The sequence below is a fragment of the Schistocerca piceifrons genome, chromosome 7 (genome assembly GCF_021461385.2).
Source record: "Schistocerca piceifrons isolate TAMUIC-IGC-003096 chromosome 7, iqSchPice1.1, whole genome shotgun sequence".
NCBI lineage: Eukaryota > Metazoa > Arthropoda > Insecta > Orthoptera > Acrididae > Schistocerca > Schistocerca piceifrons.
The window spans coordinates 260854950-260874718 of record NC_060144.1 but is presented as its reverse complement, the minus strand read 5'-3'; the positions used below and the strand labels follow the sequence as shown (position 1 = coordinate 260874718).

General features: G+C 41.6%; 1 protein-coding gene across 1 annotated transcript in view; it reads left to right on the top strand.

Annotated features, from left to right (window-relative positions):
• LOC124804867 (peroxisomal membrane protein PEX16) overlaps positions 1-19543 on the top strand; it is a 45857-nt gene extending 26314 nt beyond the window's left edge. The window contains exons 3-6 of the mRNA XM_047265231.1: positions 875-1059; positions 17295-17413; positions 18301-18404; positions 18939-19543. Coding sequence (XP_047121187.1) covers positions 875-1059; positions 17295-17413; positions 18301-18404; positions 18939-19188 — 658 coding nt within the window. The 3' untranslated portion in view covers positions 19189-19543. The remainder of the gene's footprint in view (positions 1-874; positions 1060-17294; positions 17414-18300; positions 18405-18938) is intronic.
• Positions 19544-19769: the final 226 nt, after the last annotated feature.

The window sequence follows — 19769 nt, the reverse complement described above, 5'->3', positions numbered from 1 at the left end:
CGCCATGGTGCAAGTTTTTCTGACTCTTACAGTGGCAGAATGTTACGGCACAAGAGGCTACAGTGAATTGGCCAAGCCCTTCGAGCTTATAGGTAAGTCCCATATCGAGTCCTCCATTCTCAGCCATGGGAACATCCAAGGATGCAAAGAAAGGATCGACTATTAACAATTCTTAAAGAAGTGGGGCCAACAGCAGTGGAAGATTAAGCTGAAGGACAGCAATGATGGACTACCATCTGCAGTGGACATCTCCTATGTTGTGACTGACCGACCTCCTTTTTTAATTGGATTTTTTTTTTTAGGTAATATGGTGTTTTGTAATTTTTGGAAGGAGTGCTGTTTTTTCTCCTTTTGTAATGTGATTATGTCTCTTGGTTTTTGTGCTCTAGGCATTAATGCAATAGATAATTACGATGATGATGATGAAAGTGTTTTATTGGCTGGTGCTGGTGCAGTCTCATATGTTTTCTGCAGTAAATTACTTTTCAACCATCTTCAGAACATAAAAGAAAGCAGTACACTCACATTGCTTCCTCTTATTATCTGAAGATGGATGGCGTTGGTTGAAACCAATAATTTATTGTTGAAGTGATGTGATTGTGTCAGACAGTAGACAACAATCACTGACATCTCCATCATAACCAAAAATTTATTCTTCTCAGATATTGAATTGTTTTACTAACAGTTTCTTATTGATACTGATGTCTGTTGTGTTCTTTTGGAGGGGAACTGATACCTTTCAGATTTACATAACCTTTTCTGAAAGCTGAGAGAGTGTTTTCATGTGACAACTACCGTAAAAGACTTGAGGATGCTTGCATTTTACCCATACAGACATTTTGTAAATTCTAATTCAGTGCTGAATACATTACAGATGTGCTGCTAAACTGCATCTCCTCTTTAATTATAAAGAACATGTGATACAAAATCCACCAGTTCCTCCTGTAAGACATAAAACCATTGAAGAGGAGAAAATTAGGAAAGAAGAAAAGTGGAAACTGGAGTCAATGTCTTTTGCTCTGAAAAGGTCAGGGAGGCTTATAAGGAAGGTTCAGGGCGGTAAGCTTTTATTAAATTGCAAATTCAAACAATACAGTGTTCAGTGTGTTCTGTATCTGTATGTTGTTGTGGTGTCTTTTCACACGCATTCAGTGACAGATATAATTTAAAAAATAGAATCCTGATACATTTAGTTCTTTAGCACTTAAGTTACGTTGAAACTTTGCCTATATGCATTTAACTGCAACTGAGTTTTTTAGTGGCATTGTATTTATTAAATTCACTTTGCATTATTGAAAAGCAGTGTACCCAATTAGTTCCAGCTTCTGAATCTTCAGGTAGTTTGGTGAATACAATGTTAGTCAGAATGTGGCAGTTATTTCCTGTACAATTGAATTAAAGTAAATCAAGAACAAATTGTGGTTTGTCAAGTACCACCAAAATACTGATAATCATGAAGCCATGGATTCTGAATGCCAAAAATTAATAATGTTTTTAGGTGCTTATGGTTCAGTGCACTTGCAAAATTTAAGTTCCTCTGCATGCATTCTTGGGAGTAGATTACATTACAGCAAACTATGTATATTTACCTTTAATAGTTCAAGGTAAGTCCTTGGGCTTGATAAACTGTTAAATCACTCTTTTTCACATTTTGTGGTTTATAATTCCTCTTCAAACCAACCATGGTAAAGAACCAAATATCAAACACAAGGACAGACTGACACACATCCTGTGGCCATTGCTGCAGATCATTTTATATGTTTTCAGCTGTTACTGTATTTTGTCTGTTATCAGTTACAATAAATGTTATTACTCAGAAATTAATTTACGAAATTTTCATGTAGTAAAAAGTGTGGATCAACAAAAGTTTTGCATCACCCTCTTTATTTCAAAATTCATGGCACGGAAAACAAAAACTGGCTCTGAGCACATGGTGGAACATCCCCTTGCTCAAATGCATGTTTGAATCCATCGTGGCATTCCATTGATAAGATCATAAAGCCAACTCTGGTCCAAATTGTCCCACTCACTGATTCTCTGTAAGTCATGCGAAGTACATGGTCATTTTCGACATCCAAAAATAGCTCATTTCAATTGATCTCACACATGTTCGGTTGGATTCATGTCAGGAGAACATGCAGGTCTATCCATTTTGGTCATCCCAGCATGCTGAAGAAACGTGTTCACAAGAACAGCATGACAATCATGCGGGTTATCATCCTCTAAGATTAAATTGCCACCAAAATGCTGACGATCTCTGCCCCTCTCCCCTCCCCTCCCTCCCAAGGGGCTCAGTACTCTTTGATGAGTTTGTGCTTGGCTACCACAGGGCCCCAGCCTTTGCAGTACCTCTTCCCTTTCCGTGCTCTATGTTATCCTCCTGCTGTTCTGTTACCCCTTCCAGGTGGGGAACATGTCTTGATAGTTTTGGGAATCCATTCTGAAGTTTCAATCCCCCAGCATTGGGACACTCCCTCATCTATTTTTTCTTTCTTTCTTTCTTTCTTCATTCTCTATCTCCTCCCCTTCCTCCACTTTGGCTTTTGAGGTTTCTCTTTATTTCCTCTTCCTTCCTGTGTGCTCTTGAATTTGCAGCTCCAGGTTGACAGGTAGGGATCACACATACCCCCTGGTAATTGCCAGGCACAGAGAGAGATGATTGCCTGTGCTATTACCTTCATAAATTGCCAATTGTTTCCTCTTGGCTGAAGTTCAGGAGGTGTGATCTGAGGTGCGAACAATCACCTAAGGCAAGTGAGCCCCCATCTGAGGGTGTCCCCAGTTCGAAGGAGTGCGCCATTGGAGATGCTACCAGTCATGAGGGATTTTTTCACAACGAGGAGCCAATCACCATGTCAGTCTACATTAAATGGAGTGAGGCTAAAGATTCAAAGATTCTCCCAGCTGCTCCTCAGTTCCTCATGGTATCACGTGCTGAGGAAGGTCAGACCTTTGCTACAGTCAATCTGTTTGTTATTGAGATAGGTGTTGATGCAGTTGCAGGCCCAGTAAAATCCTGCTCTCACACACATAATGGGACTCTGCTTTTGGAGACCAGTTGTGATTTTCAAGCCCAACAGTTGCTTACAGCTTCGCTCCTCCGTGACTATCCTGTTTGTGTCAAGGTGTATTGTACGCTGAATTCTTCATGTGGTGGTAGTTACACTTGGCTGCTTGATGGTCTGACTGAGATAGAAATCCAAACTTATCTCTCTGGTCAGGGCACCACTGCAGTCCATTGGGTACTGAAAGAGGTTGATACAAACTTAGTGCCTACATTCTCTCTTTTTCTCACATTTGATTGAGTAGTGCTTCCATTGAAGATTAAGGCAGGCTGTGAAGTCATCACAGTCAGATTGTACATTCCAAACCTGATTTGTTGCTTGCAGTGTCAACGTTACAACTGCACTTGCATGTTCTGTCGAAACACGGCCAAATGTGTTACTTGTGATAAAGATGATCATGAGGTTAATTTCCCGCCTCTTTCTCCCCGCTGTATCAGTTGTAATGGTGACGATGCCCCCTTATTCTGTGAATGCCCTGTATATCTCGATAAGTGGGCCGTCCAAGAGATTGGGTTGAAAGAAAAAGTACCATACCCTGTCACGTGCAAGTTGAAAGCCCTGCGTTTTAACATTCAGCACATGTAGTGCTGTTCTTGCTACACCTTGCTCCATGAAAGACATGGTCACGCAAACTTGCAACCTCCAATTCAGTAGTGCAGTTGTGAAATCGCTCAGTGGCACAATAGCATACCCACCTCCTCCTACAGCTGAGCAACAAGCCACCAAATCTTCACCCCTGGTGGTGAAGAAATCACCTACTACTCAACCGGCAGGCCGGAAAGGATAAAAGGAATATGCCTGCGAAAATTTTTTTACATCCCTCCAGCCAATAAATGTCTGAGTCTTCGTCTGCCAACCGTAAAGGTGCTAAGATATCAAACAAAGACAAAGGGTCTGTGATGGTCCGCCTACTTTATTTCTTCTTCTGTTGTCATTGGTGTCGATGTACTGGCTAAAAAAAAGTAGGGGGTGGAAGTGCAGTATGGTCTACTGTAAATGATGTAGCAGACAGGTGCACAGTTGTGTTTCACAGTTGTTTACTTTCATTCCCCCCCCCCCCCCCCCCATATACACATTTAATATGGCCAGTGCACTATTGTTTAACTTTCAATAAACCTCATTAATAGTTTGGAGACGAACATCTACATACTGCTACAATAGTTTACTGTTGAATATCTGTGAGCAGTAAAAAACATAAGCATATAATTCATAGTTCTTTCAGAATAATCAGGTTTGAATGGGACACACACTGTAATTGTTTTAACACATGGACTAAATGTGTAACACTTATTTCACAGTTAAGTTGAAGCATCATTGTTGTTCTAACCAATACAGGTTTCTCGTCTGAAACTCGGCCATGGACTGACTGTCTTGGGACCAAAAATTGGTTCCTTATGTATCGTCACAATAATAGGTACTAAAACTTCACATTGTTCAATGTGTAATTTACAGAAATTACAATTAAAACTTTACTTATTAAGTTAACTGAATACATCAAAAAATTGGTTCTTTTTAAGTTTCTTCTACTACGACAGTTAGGATGAATTATTTGTTTACATCATGAAATTAACATATATAGTTACACAAACTGTTAATTACTTTAGGATTAATTAATGGCTGGCTTTGCTAACATGTTTTCAAATAGTCAAATATATCTTTTAAGAATACTATTAGTGGTTCCTCCAAATGTTTATAATTAGTACAGAATTTATATTTGTTTATATGTCAATAATAGAATTTAAGTTACGAAATCCTTACTGACTTCACCCTCTAACAAAAGATACTAACTGGTAATAGTCAAAATAAATTAGCAGATCAATTACATACCTAAAACTAAGCACAGAATTAGATCTGGCGTTATATTCTTTAAAACTGAGGGCCAACCTTTCTCTTTTATGAAGATGCAGATTATACTCACCTGTGTTAATAGTAGTTAGACAAAAATGGAAAAAAAAACAACGAATTTAAGGAGGCAGATTTCAAAACAAGAGGGAAAGTAAAAATATCCCAGCTTGCTTTGTCACAGGTCTTTACCTTCCTTCGGACACCTCTTCAACAGTGTCACCACATGATACCCTCACTCAGCTGACCTCTGTTTCACTGGTTTGCACTGCTGACCATTTTTCTGCCCTGGAATCCACAGGCCCACTTGGGGAGAATGCCGACGCTTCTGTAGATTTCATGGAAGATCCTCCAGTCTCTTCACCCTATAGCAGTGACTCTTCGAAGGCTGGCAGTTGGTAGCCACCAAGGTGACTACCCTCAGTTTGTTCCCTCCTCCCCTTTCTCATGATGACTCTTCTCCAATGGAATGTTCGCAGCATTAGATCTAACAAGGAGGAATTACGGCTGCTCTTGTAATTGCAGCGTCCAGTTGTTTTCTGCCACCAAGAAACAAAATTGTGTGCTCGTGATTGCTTTGATCTCCCACATCTCCTTCTGGTCTGCTCTGACCTTCCTCTTGAGAACAGCATTCACTCTTGTGGGGGAGTCATATGCTCTTCCACGATGACATCTGTGGCCAAACCATGTCATTGAACAACCAACTGCAAGCTCTTACAGTCTGGATTTTCCTTCCACATTTCACCTTTTCTCTTTGTGTCATCTACATCTCTCCATCATCGCTGTCACCAGGGCAGACTTACCTCAGCTTATTGGTCAGCCCCCTCAATCCCTTTTGTTGGTCTCTGACTTTTAATGCCCACCAACCCCATTGGGACTCTTTGAGAACATGTCCGACAGGTTCTCTCTTGACTGACCTTCTCAATCAACTCCGCCTCATCTGTCTTAACACTGGAACACCCACATCCCATTCAGGCTCCACACACACTTCACTCATTTTGCACTGCTCAGCTTGCCCATTACCTCAAGTGGTCCGTTCTCTCTGACATGTACTTGAGTGACAATTTCCCTTGTGCTATCCGTTTGTTGACTCCTACCCTATCTGCTTGTAAACCCAATGGGCAACTTTCTAAGGCTGATAGGAGGCTTTACTCCTCCCTGGCAATCTTCGATGAACACCATTTCCCAAGTTGTGGTGACCAGGTAGAGTTCCTTAAAGACATTATCCTTACCACCGCATAATGTTCCATGCCTCACACTTCATCTTTACCCTGCTGTTTTCTGGTCCCCTGGTGGACTGAGGCATGCCACGACACACCAAGTGCGTGTGGATACGTTTTTAACTGTCATCCTACAATGGGGAACCGTATTTGTTATAAGCAGTTGTGTGCCCAGTGTCAGCCGCAATTGTTGGCATAGCAAAGAAGCTAGTTGGATTTCATTTACTGGTTCTATTAACAGTTTCACTCCCTCTTTTGTCATATGTGGCAACCTCCATTGGCTCTCTAGGACCCGGGTCCATTCCCAGATTTCCAGCCTGACCATGGTAGATGGTGTATTTGTGGACCCTATTGCTATCTTCAACACATTGGGCCACTTTTTTTTTTTTTGGAGATTTTGAGCCTTCCTCCCTCAGAAACAAGTGGGTGGGGCCCGGGTGATACCCTTCTCCTCCCCGAATCGTGAATGCCACAATGATGCCTTTACTATGAGGGAGCTAGACCATGCTGTCACTTCATACTGATCCTCTGCCCCAGGGCCAGACAGTGTTCACATTCAGATTTTGCAGCATCTTTCTCTTGCAGGCAAGCACTTCTTTGTTCATATGTACAATCGCAATTATGCCCAGGGGGCCCGCAGCTCTTTGGTGTGTTTGTGCTTTGCTACCATGGGGCCCCAGCCTTTGCAGCATCCTTTCCCTTCTGTGCTGCATGTCTGTTCTCTTGCTATACTTTTCTCCCTCCCTTGGGGAACATGACTGGGGTGTTTTTTGGAATGTGTTCCACATTTTCAGCGGCTGACATAAGTACAGTCTCACCACTGTTTTTTTATCCTGTTTTCATCCATTTTTCTTTCTTTCTTCACCTTCCCCCCATCCTTTCTTTGCTTTGGCATCTGAGGTTCCTCCTTCTTCCTCCCTGTGTACTCCTGAAGGCCGGCCCACACATCTAACTCGTAACAAATGACTGGGTAACACACAATACCCAGCCATGGGTCGACAGGTAGGGTTCACCCTGGTACAGGCCAGGCCCAGGGAGGGGTGATCGCATGAGCTGCTACCTTCCCAAATTGCTTATTGGTCCCTCTGTCAGGTGTTCGGGAGGTGTGAACAATCACCTTCTGAAGGGCACCCAGTTGGAAGGAGCATGTCATTGGAAACACTGGCAGTCATGGAGGATTTTCTCGCAATGAGCTAATCATCTTTACAGTCAATGGCTATGAAATGTAAATGAAATGAGGCTAACAATTCAAAGACTCTCTCATCTGCACCAAGTTTCCTTGTGGTTTCCTGTACTGAAGCCGGTCAGTCCTTTGAAATGGTAAATCCATTTATTATTCAGAAAGGTGTTGATGCAATTGCTGTCAAATCCTGCTCTCGTTTACACAATGGTACTTTGCTTTTGGAGACTACTTCTGATTCTCAAGCACAACACCTGCTTGCAGCTTCGCTCCTCCACAGCTGCTCAATGGTCTGACAGAGGCAGAAATCCAAACATACCTCTTTGATCAGGGTGTCATTGCCGACAATCAAGTGATGAAAAAAGTTAATGCCTCCTTAGTGCCTACATGCACTCTCCTCACTTCTGATAGTGGTTCTTCCACCAAAGATCAAAGCAGGTTATGAAGTTATCACAATTAGACTGTATATTCCGAACCCTACGCGCTGCTATCAGTGTCATCATTACAATCATACTCGAGAGTCCTGTTGACACCCAGCCAAATGTTCAACCTGTAGCAGGAATGATCATGAGCGTGATTGTACACCTCCTTCTCTGCACTCCATCAACTGCAATGGCGACCATGCCACCTGCTCCCACGATTGTCCTGTGTATCTCAATGAGCAGGCTGCCCAGGAGATTCGGATGAAGGAAAAAGTGCCTTACTCGGTTGCAAGGAAAAAGTGCCTTACCTGGTTGCTCACAAGTTGTTGGCTAGTCAGAAACCCTGCGTTCTACCATCTGGCACCTAAAGTACTGTTATTGCTACCTCTTGCTCCATGAAGGATATGGTCGTACAGACATGCAACCTCAGATTCAGCTCTGAGGTTGTAAAATTGCCCAGTGTCATGATAATATCTCCGTCCCCTCATGCAACTGTGCAACAAGCCATCAAACTCCAGCCTCACGGGGTGAAGTCACCAGCTACATGACCATCAGGCTGGAAAGGACAGACAGAATACTCCTGTGAAGACTTACTATGTCCCTCCAGCCAACCAACACCTGAGTCTTCCTCTGCTAACCATTAAGGCTCGAAGTAGTCCAACAAAGGCAAATGATCTTTTTTGCCGACACGAAGATCCTCTTCAATGGTGTTGGCACGTGATACCCTTGCCCCGCCAGCATCCATGTCTTTGGTGGGCAACACCAACCATTTTTCTGTGGCGGCCTCTGCAGGCCGACAGCAGACGAAAGCTGATGCTTCTGTAGACCTCGTGGAGCAGGATCCTCGTGCCTCACTAACATGTAGAAGCGAGTCTTTGTAGGCTGGTAATCAGCAGCCACTGACTTGACACCCCTTCATTTTTTCCTCATCAAGACTCTCCTCCAATGAAAAGTTTGTAGCTTTTGGTCCCACAAAGAGGATTTACAGTTGCTTGTAGAATCACAGTGTGCGCTTGTACTCTGCCTTCAGGAAACAAAATTACGTTGTCATGACCGCTTTGAGCTTTCGCATTTCTTCCCGGTTCATTTTGACCTTCTGCCCAATGTTGGCATTCCATCTCGTGGGGGAGTCGTGTTGCTCATAGGGGATAGTGTTCATAGTCAACCTATCTTCCTGACTACCCATCTTCAAGGTGTTGCAGTTCGCCTTTTCCTTCCTCACTTGACTTTTTCCCTTTGTACCGTTTATGTACCTCCATCATTCGATGTCACCAGGGCAGACTTCTTCCAGCTTATTGCGCAGCTACCTCACCCATTTCTGCTGTTATGTGGTTTTAATGTAGGGATTCTCGCAGAGCCTGTCAGGGAGGTGCCCTCTTGGCTGACCTTCTTAATCACCTTAATCTCTTCTGTCTTAACACAGGAGCACCCATGTTCCTTTCAGACTCCACACACACTTATTCCAATTTGGACCTATCCTTCTGCCCTGCCCAGCTTGCCCATCGTCCTGAGGGATCCGTTCTTTCTGACACCTACTGGAGCGACTATGTTCCATATGCTATCTGTTTGCTGTCTCCTGCCTCACCTGCGTGCACACCCAAATGGCAGCTTACTAAGGCCAACTGGAGGCTTTACTTCTTCCTGGTGACCTTCGACAAGCAAGATTTCCCCAGTTGTGATGACCAGATGGAACAGCTTACAAATGTTATCCTTACCACCTCAGAATGTTCCATTCCTTGCACTTCCTCTTTACCATGCTGTGTCCCCATCCCTTGGTGGACTGAGGCATGCCGTGACAAAATTCGCACATGGAGATGTGCTCTCTGCATTTTTAACCTCCATCCTACAATGGCAAACTGCATTCTTTATAAACAGGTGCATGCACAGTGTCGTTGCGCTCTTCAGGATAGCAAAAGAGCTAGCTGGATTTCATTCACTAGTTCTTTTAACTGTTCCACTCTCTCTTCCATCGTTTGGGACAACCTCCGATAGCTCTCTCGGACCAAGATCCATTCCCCAATTTCTGTCCTGACAGTAGCAGACAATGTCATTATGTGCCCTATTGCTATCTCCAACACCTTGGGCTGCTGTTTTGTGGAAATTTTGAGCTCTTCTCACAATCACCTTTCCTTCCTCCATCGGAAACGAGTGGAGGAGGCTCTGGCGATACCCTTGTCTTCTCAGAATCGTGAGTGCCACAATGCCGTCTTTACTGTGGAGGGATCTAGATCATGCTCTCACTTCATTCTGATCCTCTGCCCCAGCAGCAGACGCTGTTCACACTCAGATGTTGCAACACCGTTCTCCTGTGGACAAGCACTTCCTGCTTAATACATACAACCACATCTGGGGAGACGGCATGTTTCCCAGACGCTGGTGTGAAGCCAAGCCACTGTCGTACCCATACCTAAGCCTGGTAAGGACTGACATCTTCCATCTAGCTACTGCCCCATATTCCTCACCAGCTGTGTTTTCGAGGTGATGGAATGTATAATTCATGCCCAACTTGTATGGTGGCTCGAGTCTTGCAATTTCATACCCACTGCACAGCGTGGATTTAGAGTGCGCTGTTCTGCTGTTGACCATCTCATCGCTTTGTCCACCCATGTCATGAATGGTTTTCTGTGGAAATCCCAGACTGTGGCCATGTGTTTCGATTTGAAGAAAAACCTGACACACCTGCTGGAGGACTAGTGTCCTCCGTACACTCTACACATGTGGCTTCCATGGCTGCCGGCCTCGGTTCCTTGAGGAACTTTCAAAAGATTGAGTTTTCGAGGTACGTGTGGGTTGTGCCTTATTGGACACCTTTACCCAGGAAAACAGTGTGCCTCAGGGCTGTCCTGAGCATCGTCCTCTTTGATATTGCCATTAACCCTATAATGACCTGTCTCCCATCAGGCATCTCTGGCTGCCTTTTATGTGGGCAATTTTTCCACGGATATGTCTCATTGAGTGGTGTCTTCAGTGATATGTTGATCATCTTTACTCCTGGAGCATCGATAATGTCTTGCATTTTTCCAGTGACAGAACCGTTTGCGTTAATTTCTAGTGGCACAATTGGTTTCTCCCACCATCTTTATATCTTGGGCTTATTGCTCTTCTGTTTATTGAAACTACAAAATTCCTGGGGCTCCTGCTCGATAGGAAACACTCTTGGTCCTCCCATGTGTCATGTGTGGCAGCCCACTGTATGCAGTCCTTCAATGCCCTACATGTCCTAAATGGTACTTCTTGGGGTGCAGATCAAACTACCCTCCCCCATTTGCACTGGTCCTTTTGTCCATTCGAAACTAGACTATGGGTGCTTTGTTTATGCATCTACAAGTCTGTCCCTCTTCGCAATCTCAATACTATCCACCATCGTGGCATCCACTTGGCCACTGGCATCTTTTACACCAGCCCGGTTGAGAGTCTGTATGCAGAAACTGCCGCCGTGACTTTCTCCTCAGGAGGTATGCATGCCATTTGTCTGCCATGCGTGGCTGCCCATCCTATGCCTCTTTCTTTGATGACTCCTTTGATCACCAGTATATGGTGTGTTCCTCTTCTTTGTTACCAACTTCACGCTTCCTCCAACTTTCCTGGTGAGTGTTATACTTCCCCACATTGGCTTCATTTGGCGATCCGTCTTCACCTTGGCCTTCATTCGCTTCCTAAGGACACTACTCCAGCCTCACTCTATCTCCAATTTCACGACCTTTTCAGGCAACTTCACGATAGTACGTTTGTGTACACTGATGGCTCTCAGACTGACCGTGGTGTCGGGTGTGCCTTCGTCATTGGCACAGATAATTCTCAGTATCGGCTTCCGCCCCACTGCTCAGTATTTACAGCAGAGCTCTTTGCCATGTATCAGGCCACATAGTACATATGGCAACACAGGCTTTTCAGTTGTGTCATCAGCTCATACTCTCTCAGCACCCTTCAAAGCCTCTCAGCACTGTACACCATCCATTCCTTAGTGCAACGAGCCCAGGAAAATTGTCACTTGCTCACTCTTGATGATGCCACTGTGATGTTTATGTGGTTTCCTAGTCATGTCGATCTGACAGGAAACGAGGCTGCTGCAGTCCTCCTACCTCAGCCCCCTAGTTCTTACATTCGCTCCGATGATCTGTGTTGCCATCTGTCAGGAGTTGGTGTCACTTTGGCATTGCCACTGGCGCTCCCTTCATGAGAATAAGCTTTGGTTTATTAAGCCTCTCCCAGTGGCTAGGACGACCTCCTCTCGGCCCTCTCTCCGCAAGAAAGTCATTGTAACTAGGCTGTTTATTGGGCACTGCCTTTTTAGCCATCGCCATTTGTTAAGTGATGCTCCCCCACCTCTTTGTGCACATTGAGCCCAACTTTTAACTGTTCGCCATCTCCTGACGGAATGCCCCCCCCCCCTTTTTTTTTTTTAAACGGTTTACATTCCCATTTAGGTTTACTGTCTGAGTTATCGGCTGTTTTAGCAAACGACACATGGGCTGTTGACTTTGTTATACTTTTTATCTGTCGTCACAATATGGCGAAGGTCATTTAATTTTTAGTTCTGGACTTCCATTTCTGTGTAGCGTATATTGTAGCCCTTTCTCCATGTCCCTGTTTTTAACTATCTTATCTTCTGTCGATTGAGATTGATGTATAGTCATTTTTAACTCCTCTCTTTGTCTTCAGTTTCACAGTTTTGACATGGGCACATATGACCCTAGTTGTTTTTGCACCTTAAAACAAAACAAAAACAAACAGTTGCAGTTGGGCAGGTGGCACGTTTCCCTGATGCTGGTATGAAGCCATTGTCCTACCTGTACCTAAGCCCTGCCAGGATATACACCTTCCTTCTAGCTACCACCACATTTCTCTCACCAACAGTGTTTGCAAGGTGATGGAACGTGTGATTTATGGCCAGGTGGTATGGTGGCTTAAGTCTCGCTTTCTACTAACCACTGTATAATGTGGATTTCGATTATGCCATTCTGCAGTTGATCATCTCATCACTTTGTCAACCCATGTCTTGAACGATTTTCTGCGGAAATACCAGACTGAGGCCATGATTGTTTGATTGCAGAAAGCCTATGACACCTGCTGGAGGACTGATATCCTCCATACTCTATATGTATGGGGCTTCAGAGACTGCCTGCCCCATTTCCTTCAAGAATTTTTAAGGCTGAGTTTTCGAGGTATTTGTGGATTCGGGCTTGTTGGACACCTTTATCCATGAGAACAGGATGTCTCAAGGCTCTGTCTTGGGTGTCGTCCTCTTTCCTATCAGCTCTCTTTTCATCGACAACTTTGTATCTATTGCAGTCCTCCACAAACTTGTCTCGTTAAGCGCCTCCTTCAGTGAAGTTTCGATTATCTTTGCTCTTGGAGCATCAACAATGGATTTTGCTTTTCCACTGACAAAACTATTTGCATGAATTTCTGGCAGAGCAATGGGTTTCTTCCACCATCTTTACGTCTTGGGCCTGGTGCTTTTCCATTTGCTGAAACTACGAAATTCCTGGGGTTCATCCTTGATAGGAAACTTCCTTGGTCCTCCCATGTCTTACCTGGCTGCACACTGTATGTGGTCTCCCAATGTCCTATGTGTCCTAAGTAGTACTTCCTGGGGAGCGTATAAGACCATCCTCCTCTGTTTGTGCCAATCCCTTGTCTGTTTGAAAATAGATTATGGATGTTTCGTGTACTCCTCTGCACATCCTTCCATCTGGGATTGTCTTAACACAATCCACCATTGTGGAATCCATTTGGACACTGGTGCCTTTTACACTAGCCTGGTTGAGAGTCTCTAGAAGCTGCCAAACTACCATTGTCATACCGGTGTGGTGTCCTTTGCAGCGGTTATGTATACTGTTCATCTGCCACGCCCTGGCACCCATCCTATGCCCTCTTTTTTGATAACTCCCTTGAGTGACAGTATGGGACATGCCCTTCTTCTGTGTTACCGTCCAGAGTTCACTTTTGGGTACTGCTCTGACAGCTTAACTTCACGCTACCTGCCACATTTCTAATGGGTGTGAACCCTTCACCACCTTGGCTTCATGTGGTGGCTCATGTTCATCTTGGACTTCATTTGCTTCCTAAGGACATTACTCTGGATTTGATCTATCGCTGTTGTGGGTTACTGACCATTCATCTCGTATAGGGTGCTTAAAGGATGCTGCGTTCTTGGAATGCTATACAGCAAGTCAAGCAAATCACATCAGTAGTTTTTATTACTATAAAGAAGATAGACAATACTTAACTTTGTATTACAAGGACGCGTCGCAAGCGATGGCGACAGGCAAACAGTCAGTGTCTTTCTCTATATACTATGTCCATACTGCAGCGTGGAGGGTAAAAATCGTAGAGGGAGACCAAGAGATGAATACACTAAGCAGATTCAAAAGGATGTAGGATGCAGTAAGTACTGGGAGATGAAGAAGCTTGCACAGGATAGGGTAGCATGGAGAGTTGCATCAAACCAGTCTCAGGACTGAAGACCACAACAACAATGTCCATACAAGCAACAGATATGGATCACTAATAACTTATCATAATGCTCTCCTAGTGCCGGTCTAGTACGTTGCGGCTGAGGCTGGCAGGAGCGGTGCTTATATTCTCTTCTTGCAGAGACTGCTCTTGTCGTAGTGTGATCCTAGTCAGCGAACTATTGGCTGATGTCATCTCACAGCCTTCTCTGCTCTTGTGTTCTTCACCTTCGTACCGGTGCTTGTGGTTATGAAGAACATTCCTCTCCCCCAAAGTGACAGAGGGGACGTCAAGCTTCCTGTTGTATCCTGCCATCCGGCCTTTGCTCAGGCAGAAATGTCCCCTGGAAAACAACCAGGAGGGTACGCATCCACCTCCGATGCCATGAACCAGATGCAGAAGCTGTAAGTTTCTGTGCCTTCACATTTGACTTAGCGATAGCAACTTCGTGTATCACAGTTACAGCAATATGGTGTTTGACTGTCATGCACATGGACACACAGGGAGCTACATGTGAATGTGCACTGTTCTACAGGACCAACCCTAACATGTTGATGGTAGGCAACTTTTTACTCTATGTGTGTTGCACTTAACCATGTACCATTTTCTTGAAAGATATGAAGTGTAGAATTAGACTATTATCCTGCTTCCAGCTATTCTATTTGATTCATTTTTTTTATTTTACATATAACCTGAACAATTGCCTTGCACCCCCAGGAGATAAGTTCTATACCTGTAACTGAATTTAGACAGATAATGTTTTCACAGCTGCCTTTGCATGAGAAAGTTGATTACGAAAAGAGGTCGTTCGACACCTGATATTCTCATATCACAGCCAGGCATTGGCAACAATAAAAAATATTTTCATAACTTTACAGGTAATTCTGAATGGTACAAATGTAAAAGATTGCTTTGCAGCTGTGATGGAGGAAAAACAACACTTTTTGTTTGGAGGTTATGTAATGTGGACAAAATGTGGTTTTAGACATATAAACAAAATGAAAGAAAAACCTGAAAATAGTGAAGTCAAAGAAGCAGGTTGTAGTTTCACTGTCACTTTTAGGAACTGCTAGTATTAAGGAGAAACTTAGTGCTACATACTGACCTTCAATGAGAATAACGTAAAGTTCAAAAAGAACATGACATTTTGTCCAAAATAGTGCACCAAATTTTCTTTTGTAGATACACCCTTACATGGACAAGATGAAAAGACACTTCAATAAATCTAGCAGTATTTAGAGTAAAACTTATTAGTAATTTGTGCATCACAATTATATTCATAGTTGAAGAATTGCTTAGAAACAAGTGCAAGGTTCAAAGGTGTTTCTAAGATGATTCTAAATTAGATACTTGACTGCCTGGTACATAGGAGATAAGGGCAAAAATTAAGGAAAAGCTCCCTTTGTAGCTCTCATGGCTGATGACACAAAATATGTTATGGAACACACACACATAGTTCTTGTTCTACACTATACAGGTGTACCAAATTGAATGGAGAAATATGTGAACATTTTTGAGGATTCATTATTCCAGAAAGTCAAACTGCAATGGCATATCAAAACATGTTTTACAATAATAGGAGATAATTCTTCAAGGAAATGGTAAAAAAACTGACAAGGCAAAAAGGCAGGAGTTACAGCAAAAACCAAAGTAACATATAGCAATGCACATTTCATTCACTGTTATGCACAACTATTTAATTTAATAATGAGAGATTAATGAAACAGTAGAATATTTTTTTCTGAAAGTTCTGGCTGTTGCAATATTCTTTCCAAGATCATCGTAACGAGTATCAATTCTCAAAAAGCATTAGGATGTCAGCATTCCACATCCACCATGTACGTCCAAAGGAACTTTGCATCGTAATCATAATAACACAGGTACTGCAATATTGCATCTTCTAGAAGGTGCAACTTCAAAGTGCAAACTGTATGTCAATTTCATGAAAATTTGCAGCCTTTAAAAAACAGGCTTACTGGAATTTAGTGACGTGAAATGCATATCAAACCATTGCAGAAGTAATAGGAATTTTAAGCTAGCTGAATGATGGTAATTTCAAGTTTTGTTTAGAGTTTCATCATAAGATGATGCCTCATTTTAAAATGATTTGCAACCAGATACAATGTCAAAAAATTAGTGTGTTTAACGCCAATGAATATATAACAGTATTCAGAACTATTATTTTAGAATTAAGAAACTCAAAGTATTATGAGAATCATGCATGATCAAAACTAAGGAAGTGTATATATGTGTTGATATCATGGACAGATGTTCTTCTACTAAACACTTACCAGCTTCTAAATTGTCCAACAAGAAATGCTCCCAAATTTTAAGAGTGAACATCATACATGAGAAATAATGCTGACAGCTGAAGCATATCCTGTGATTGACAAATAAAAGTTTGAAACTGAACTTAAAGTGTACTGCACATCTGATATTCATGAATATTGGAAATTAAATGAGCTGCTACATTTTATCTTGGAAAAAAATGTAGACATTGTTCTGAGTGAAATTATGAAACTGATTAAACTCCTCTTGACAGCTCGCATAACTACACAGAGGCAGAGAATGCTGCTTATCAACACTGGAAAGCACTAAGACGAAAAGATTATATGCTCATGCAGTGCGTTCAGTGGAGAAAAATTTTCTCAATGTCTTCCAGAGATCAGGAAAAAAATTATTGATCTTTCTGTGCAAATTTAAACAAAAAGAATGGATTTTCTTTTTAAGTGAGCAGATCAAGCTTGAACTGTATCAATTTAGGTTAAAGTAAGTAAAAATTATTTGACTGTTCTTTCAGGATTTTATCAGGTTCCTGAATAAATTTTCTTTTTATATGTGTTTCGTTGCTTTTACACAATTTTAAAACAAAGGCTAAAAATTTTGTGGAGCAGTGCTCCCACTGATTTTTACCTATGATCCACCACTATAATTAGCATAATGGTACCTTCTGATTGGTGCAGTAACAGTCACAATAGCAACATACCAGCATGACATACTGAGGTGATGCAATACATTTGTTGATGTGCATATTTACTATTTGTGCTTTTAATTAATAACATTGTAAAATTTTGAAAAAAGTAATTAATTATAATTTAACTTGCAGCTCCTCCAATTCATTTGAGAGACTGGAAGCCACTTAAATCAGTGCCAGAGAATGGGATATATGAACAGAATAGCCACAGTATTAGAGAAGGTCTGAAGAAGGAGACAGTAATAGCAGAGGTAAGAACTGAGTATAATGTTGTATTCTAGATAAAAATGCAAGTCATTGTAGTCAGCTTTTTTTTTCATTTAACAGTATGGGCTATGGAACAGTATGCAACAGAAAATTTACAAATATAAATCAGCAACATTTTATGCCAAAAAATGTGTGAACAATGTAGGTCAACTGTGTCACAAATTATGTGTGTTTTTAAAGTGGTGTTAAGATGAGATGCCAGTGATGGGTGGGACATGAGTAACTTTCATTTAAGTCGATGTTTGTGCTGACCAGTGTGGATCCTGCACAGATATTAAATATCTAATTCATATTATAGCACCCTCTGTAAGATAACGAGACTTCATACTGGCATATTATCATATTTGCAGATGCTTCAATGTTTACTGATTTATTACTGTTGGAAACTAGTTTAACCCGTAACATGTATCCCCTTAGATCTACATAAGCCCTTCATGCAGATTTGTTTACAATTTGAGTGCATTCCTAATATTTTAACCCTTAGTTACCATATACTTCTTTTCTTTTGGTAAGTGACGGGTTGTAGCACAAGAGAGCCTCACCATCATTATGTTGCTTTTGTACTATCTGTAAAGAGTCACTGCAGAAATATCTTGTTTCATTGATATTTCTTGAGACTTAGCTACAGACTAATTGCATATAGTGTTGAATAAAGTGCTACTCTTTCTAAATAATTTGTGTGGCCCATAGCCATTTATATACCTTTGTGTGTGGTGCTCCTACACACTATATAAATTCCCAAAATAAGCCCCTGACGTGATACTAATAAGTTATCTAATTGTACATGAATGTTATGGAGTTTCTTGTTCAGCTATTACTGGTTACTGGTTTTACCAATATTACACATTCATTGTTTCTCCTTTTTGAACAGGTTTTGTATATTGTTAAGCCTCTGATGCACCTTTACGCAATGTGGCGCCATGGGCCCAAATCCTGGAAACCATGGCTCATTTCACTGCTTGTTGATGTTGTCAGGTAAGACAATGCTACCTATTGTTGATACTCGTATAAGTTTTAATAAAATCAACCATCTGAGTTACCAAATTAGATTTAGTCACATAGATAGCATCAGTCTGAGTATTCATTTCACCACCTCCTCACACTGTTTGTCCTCATGGGCAGCTAGAAGCACATAGGGATTTTAATCTGTAAACTGTTGTCTTGTTAGTGCAGTTAATTCATTATCACCATAAGGAAGGTGGACTGATTGATTAGAGGGTCAAATTAAAGAATTTGTCTTCTTGCACACTTTTCACATCACAATGCAATAGGTGTAACAGATTTCCTAAAGCTCATACAAGAAATATTATGGTAAAATTTTCCAAAATAAAATGGTGAAAGATACATTATTCTGATCTATGCAACTGCTGGCAGAACTATTTGCACAAGAGGAAAGGTGGTGAATCAAAGATGTAAAAGATAGTTACATTTCGACACCAATTATTTGTTGTAGATTTGTACATCTCTTTCAAAATACAATTTTTTTTTTTTTTTTTTTTTTTTTTGCAGCTTGTGTGCCTACAGGAAGACAGTGCACAAACTTACAAGACAGCAGCGCATGGAGGTGTCACGCCGTGCCTTTGCTCTCGTCCTGTACATATTACGCTCACCTTTTTATGAGGCTCACAGCCGGGATCGTATACAATCTTTCCTGCATGCAATGTCAGAGACAGTTCCTCTGACAGGCATCTTGTGCAGACCTCTTGCACAGTACCTTCCTGTTTGGCAGGATACATATTTCTATGTGTGGTCCTCATAGGTGGTGTTTCTTGTGGTGTGATCTTATTTTGTGTGATTATTTCAGACTGTATGTGGTGGTTATTGTTACGGGGTATTATGGGCTCTTACTAATAAGCCAGTGAGTGATTGTGAATGTACATCGCACTGCAAAAAGTAATTTGTTTTATACTATCTTTTATACTAGAAATATATTTAGCAACAATTCAGTAGAAAGATCTAAAGTAACTATATAGACTGTTACTAGTTTAAAGACCATTACTACTTAAATTGCTCGACTGTGATAAATATAAACCCCAGACATTTATTTGTTGAGCATAGTTCTTTTTCTACTGTCATGTTTGACCATTTTTATTTTGTAGTCCAAATTTGTAATAAGGAATAAATAAAACTGTAAGAACTACACAGTTCTAAAAGAAAAAAAAAACACTAATGAAAACTAAATTCTTGACTAAAAATGTGTGTAACATGTAGCCAACAATTTTGCACAACTTTCTATATTAATATGTAATATTGTTGAGCAATAGACTTAAGATCTTTCTGCCAGTCCACCACTCGTGCTAATACATATTTCAAACCATGGTGCCTTATTTAAAGCTCCTT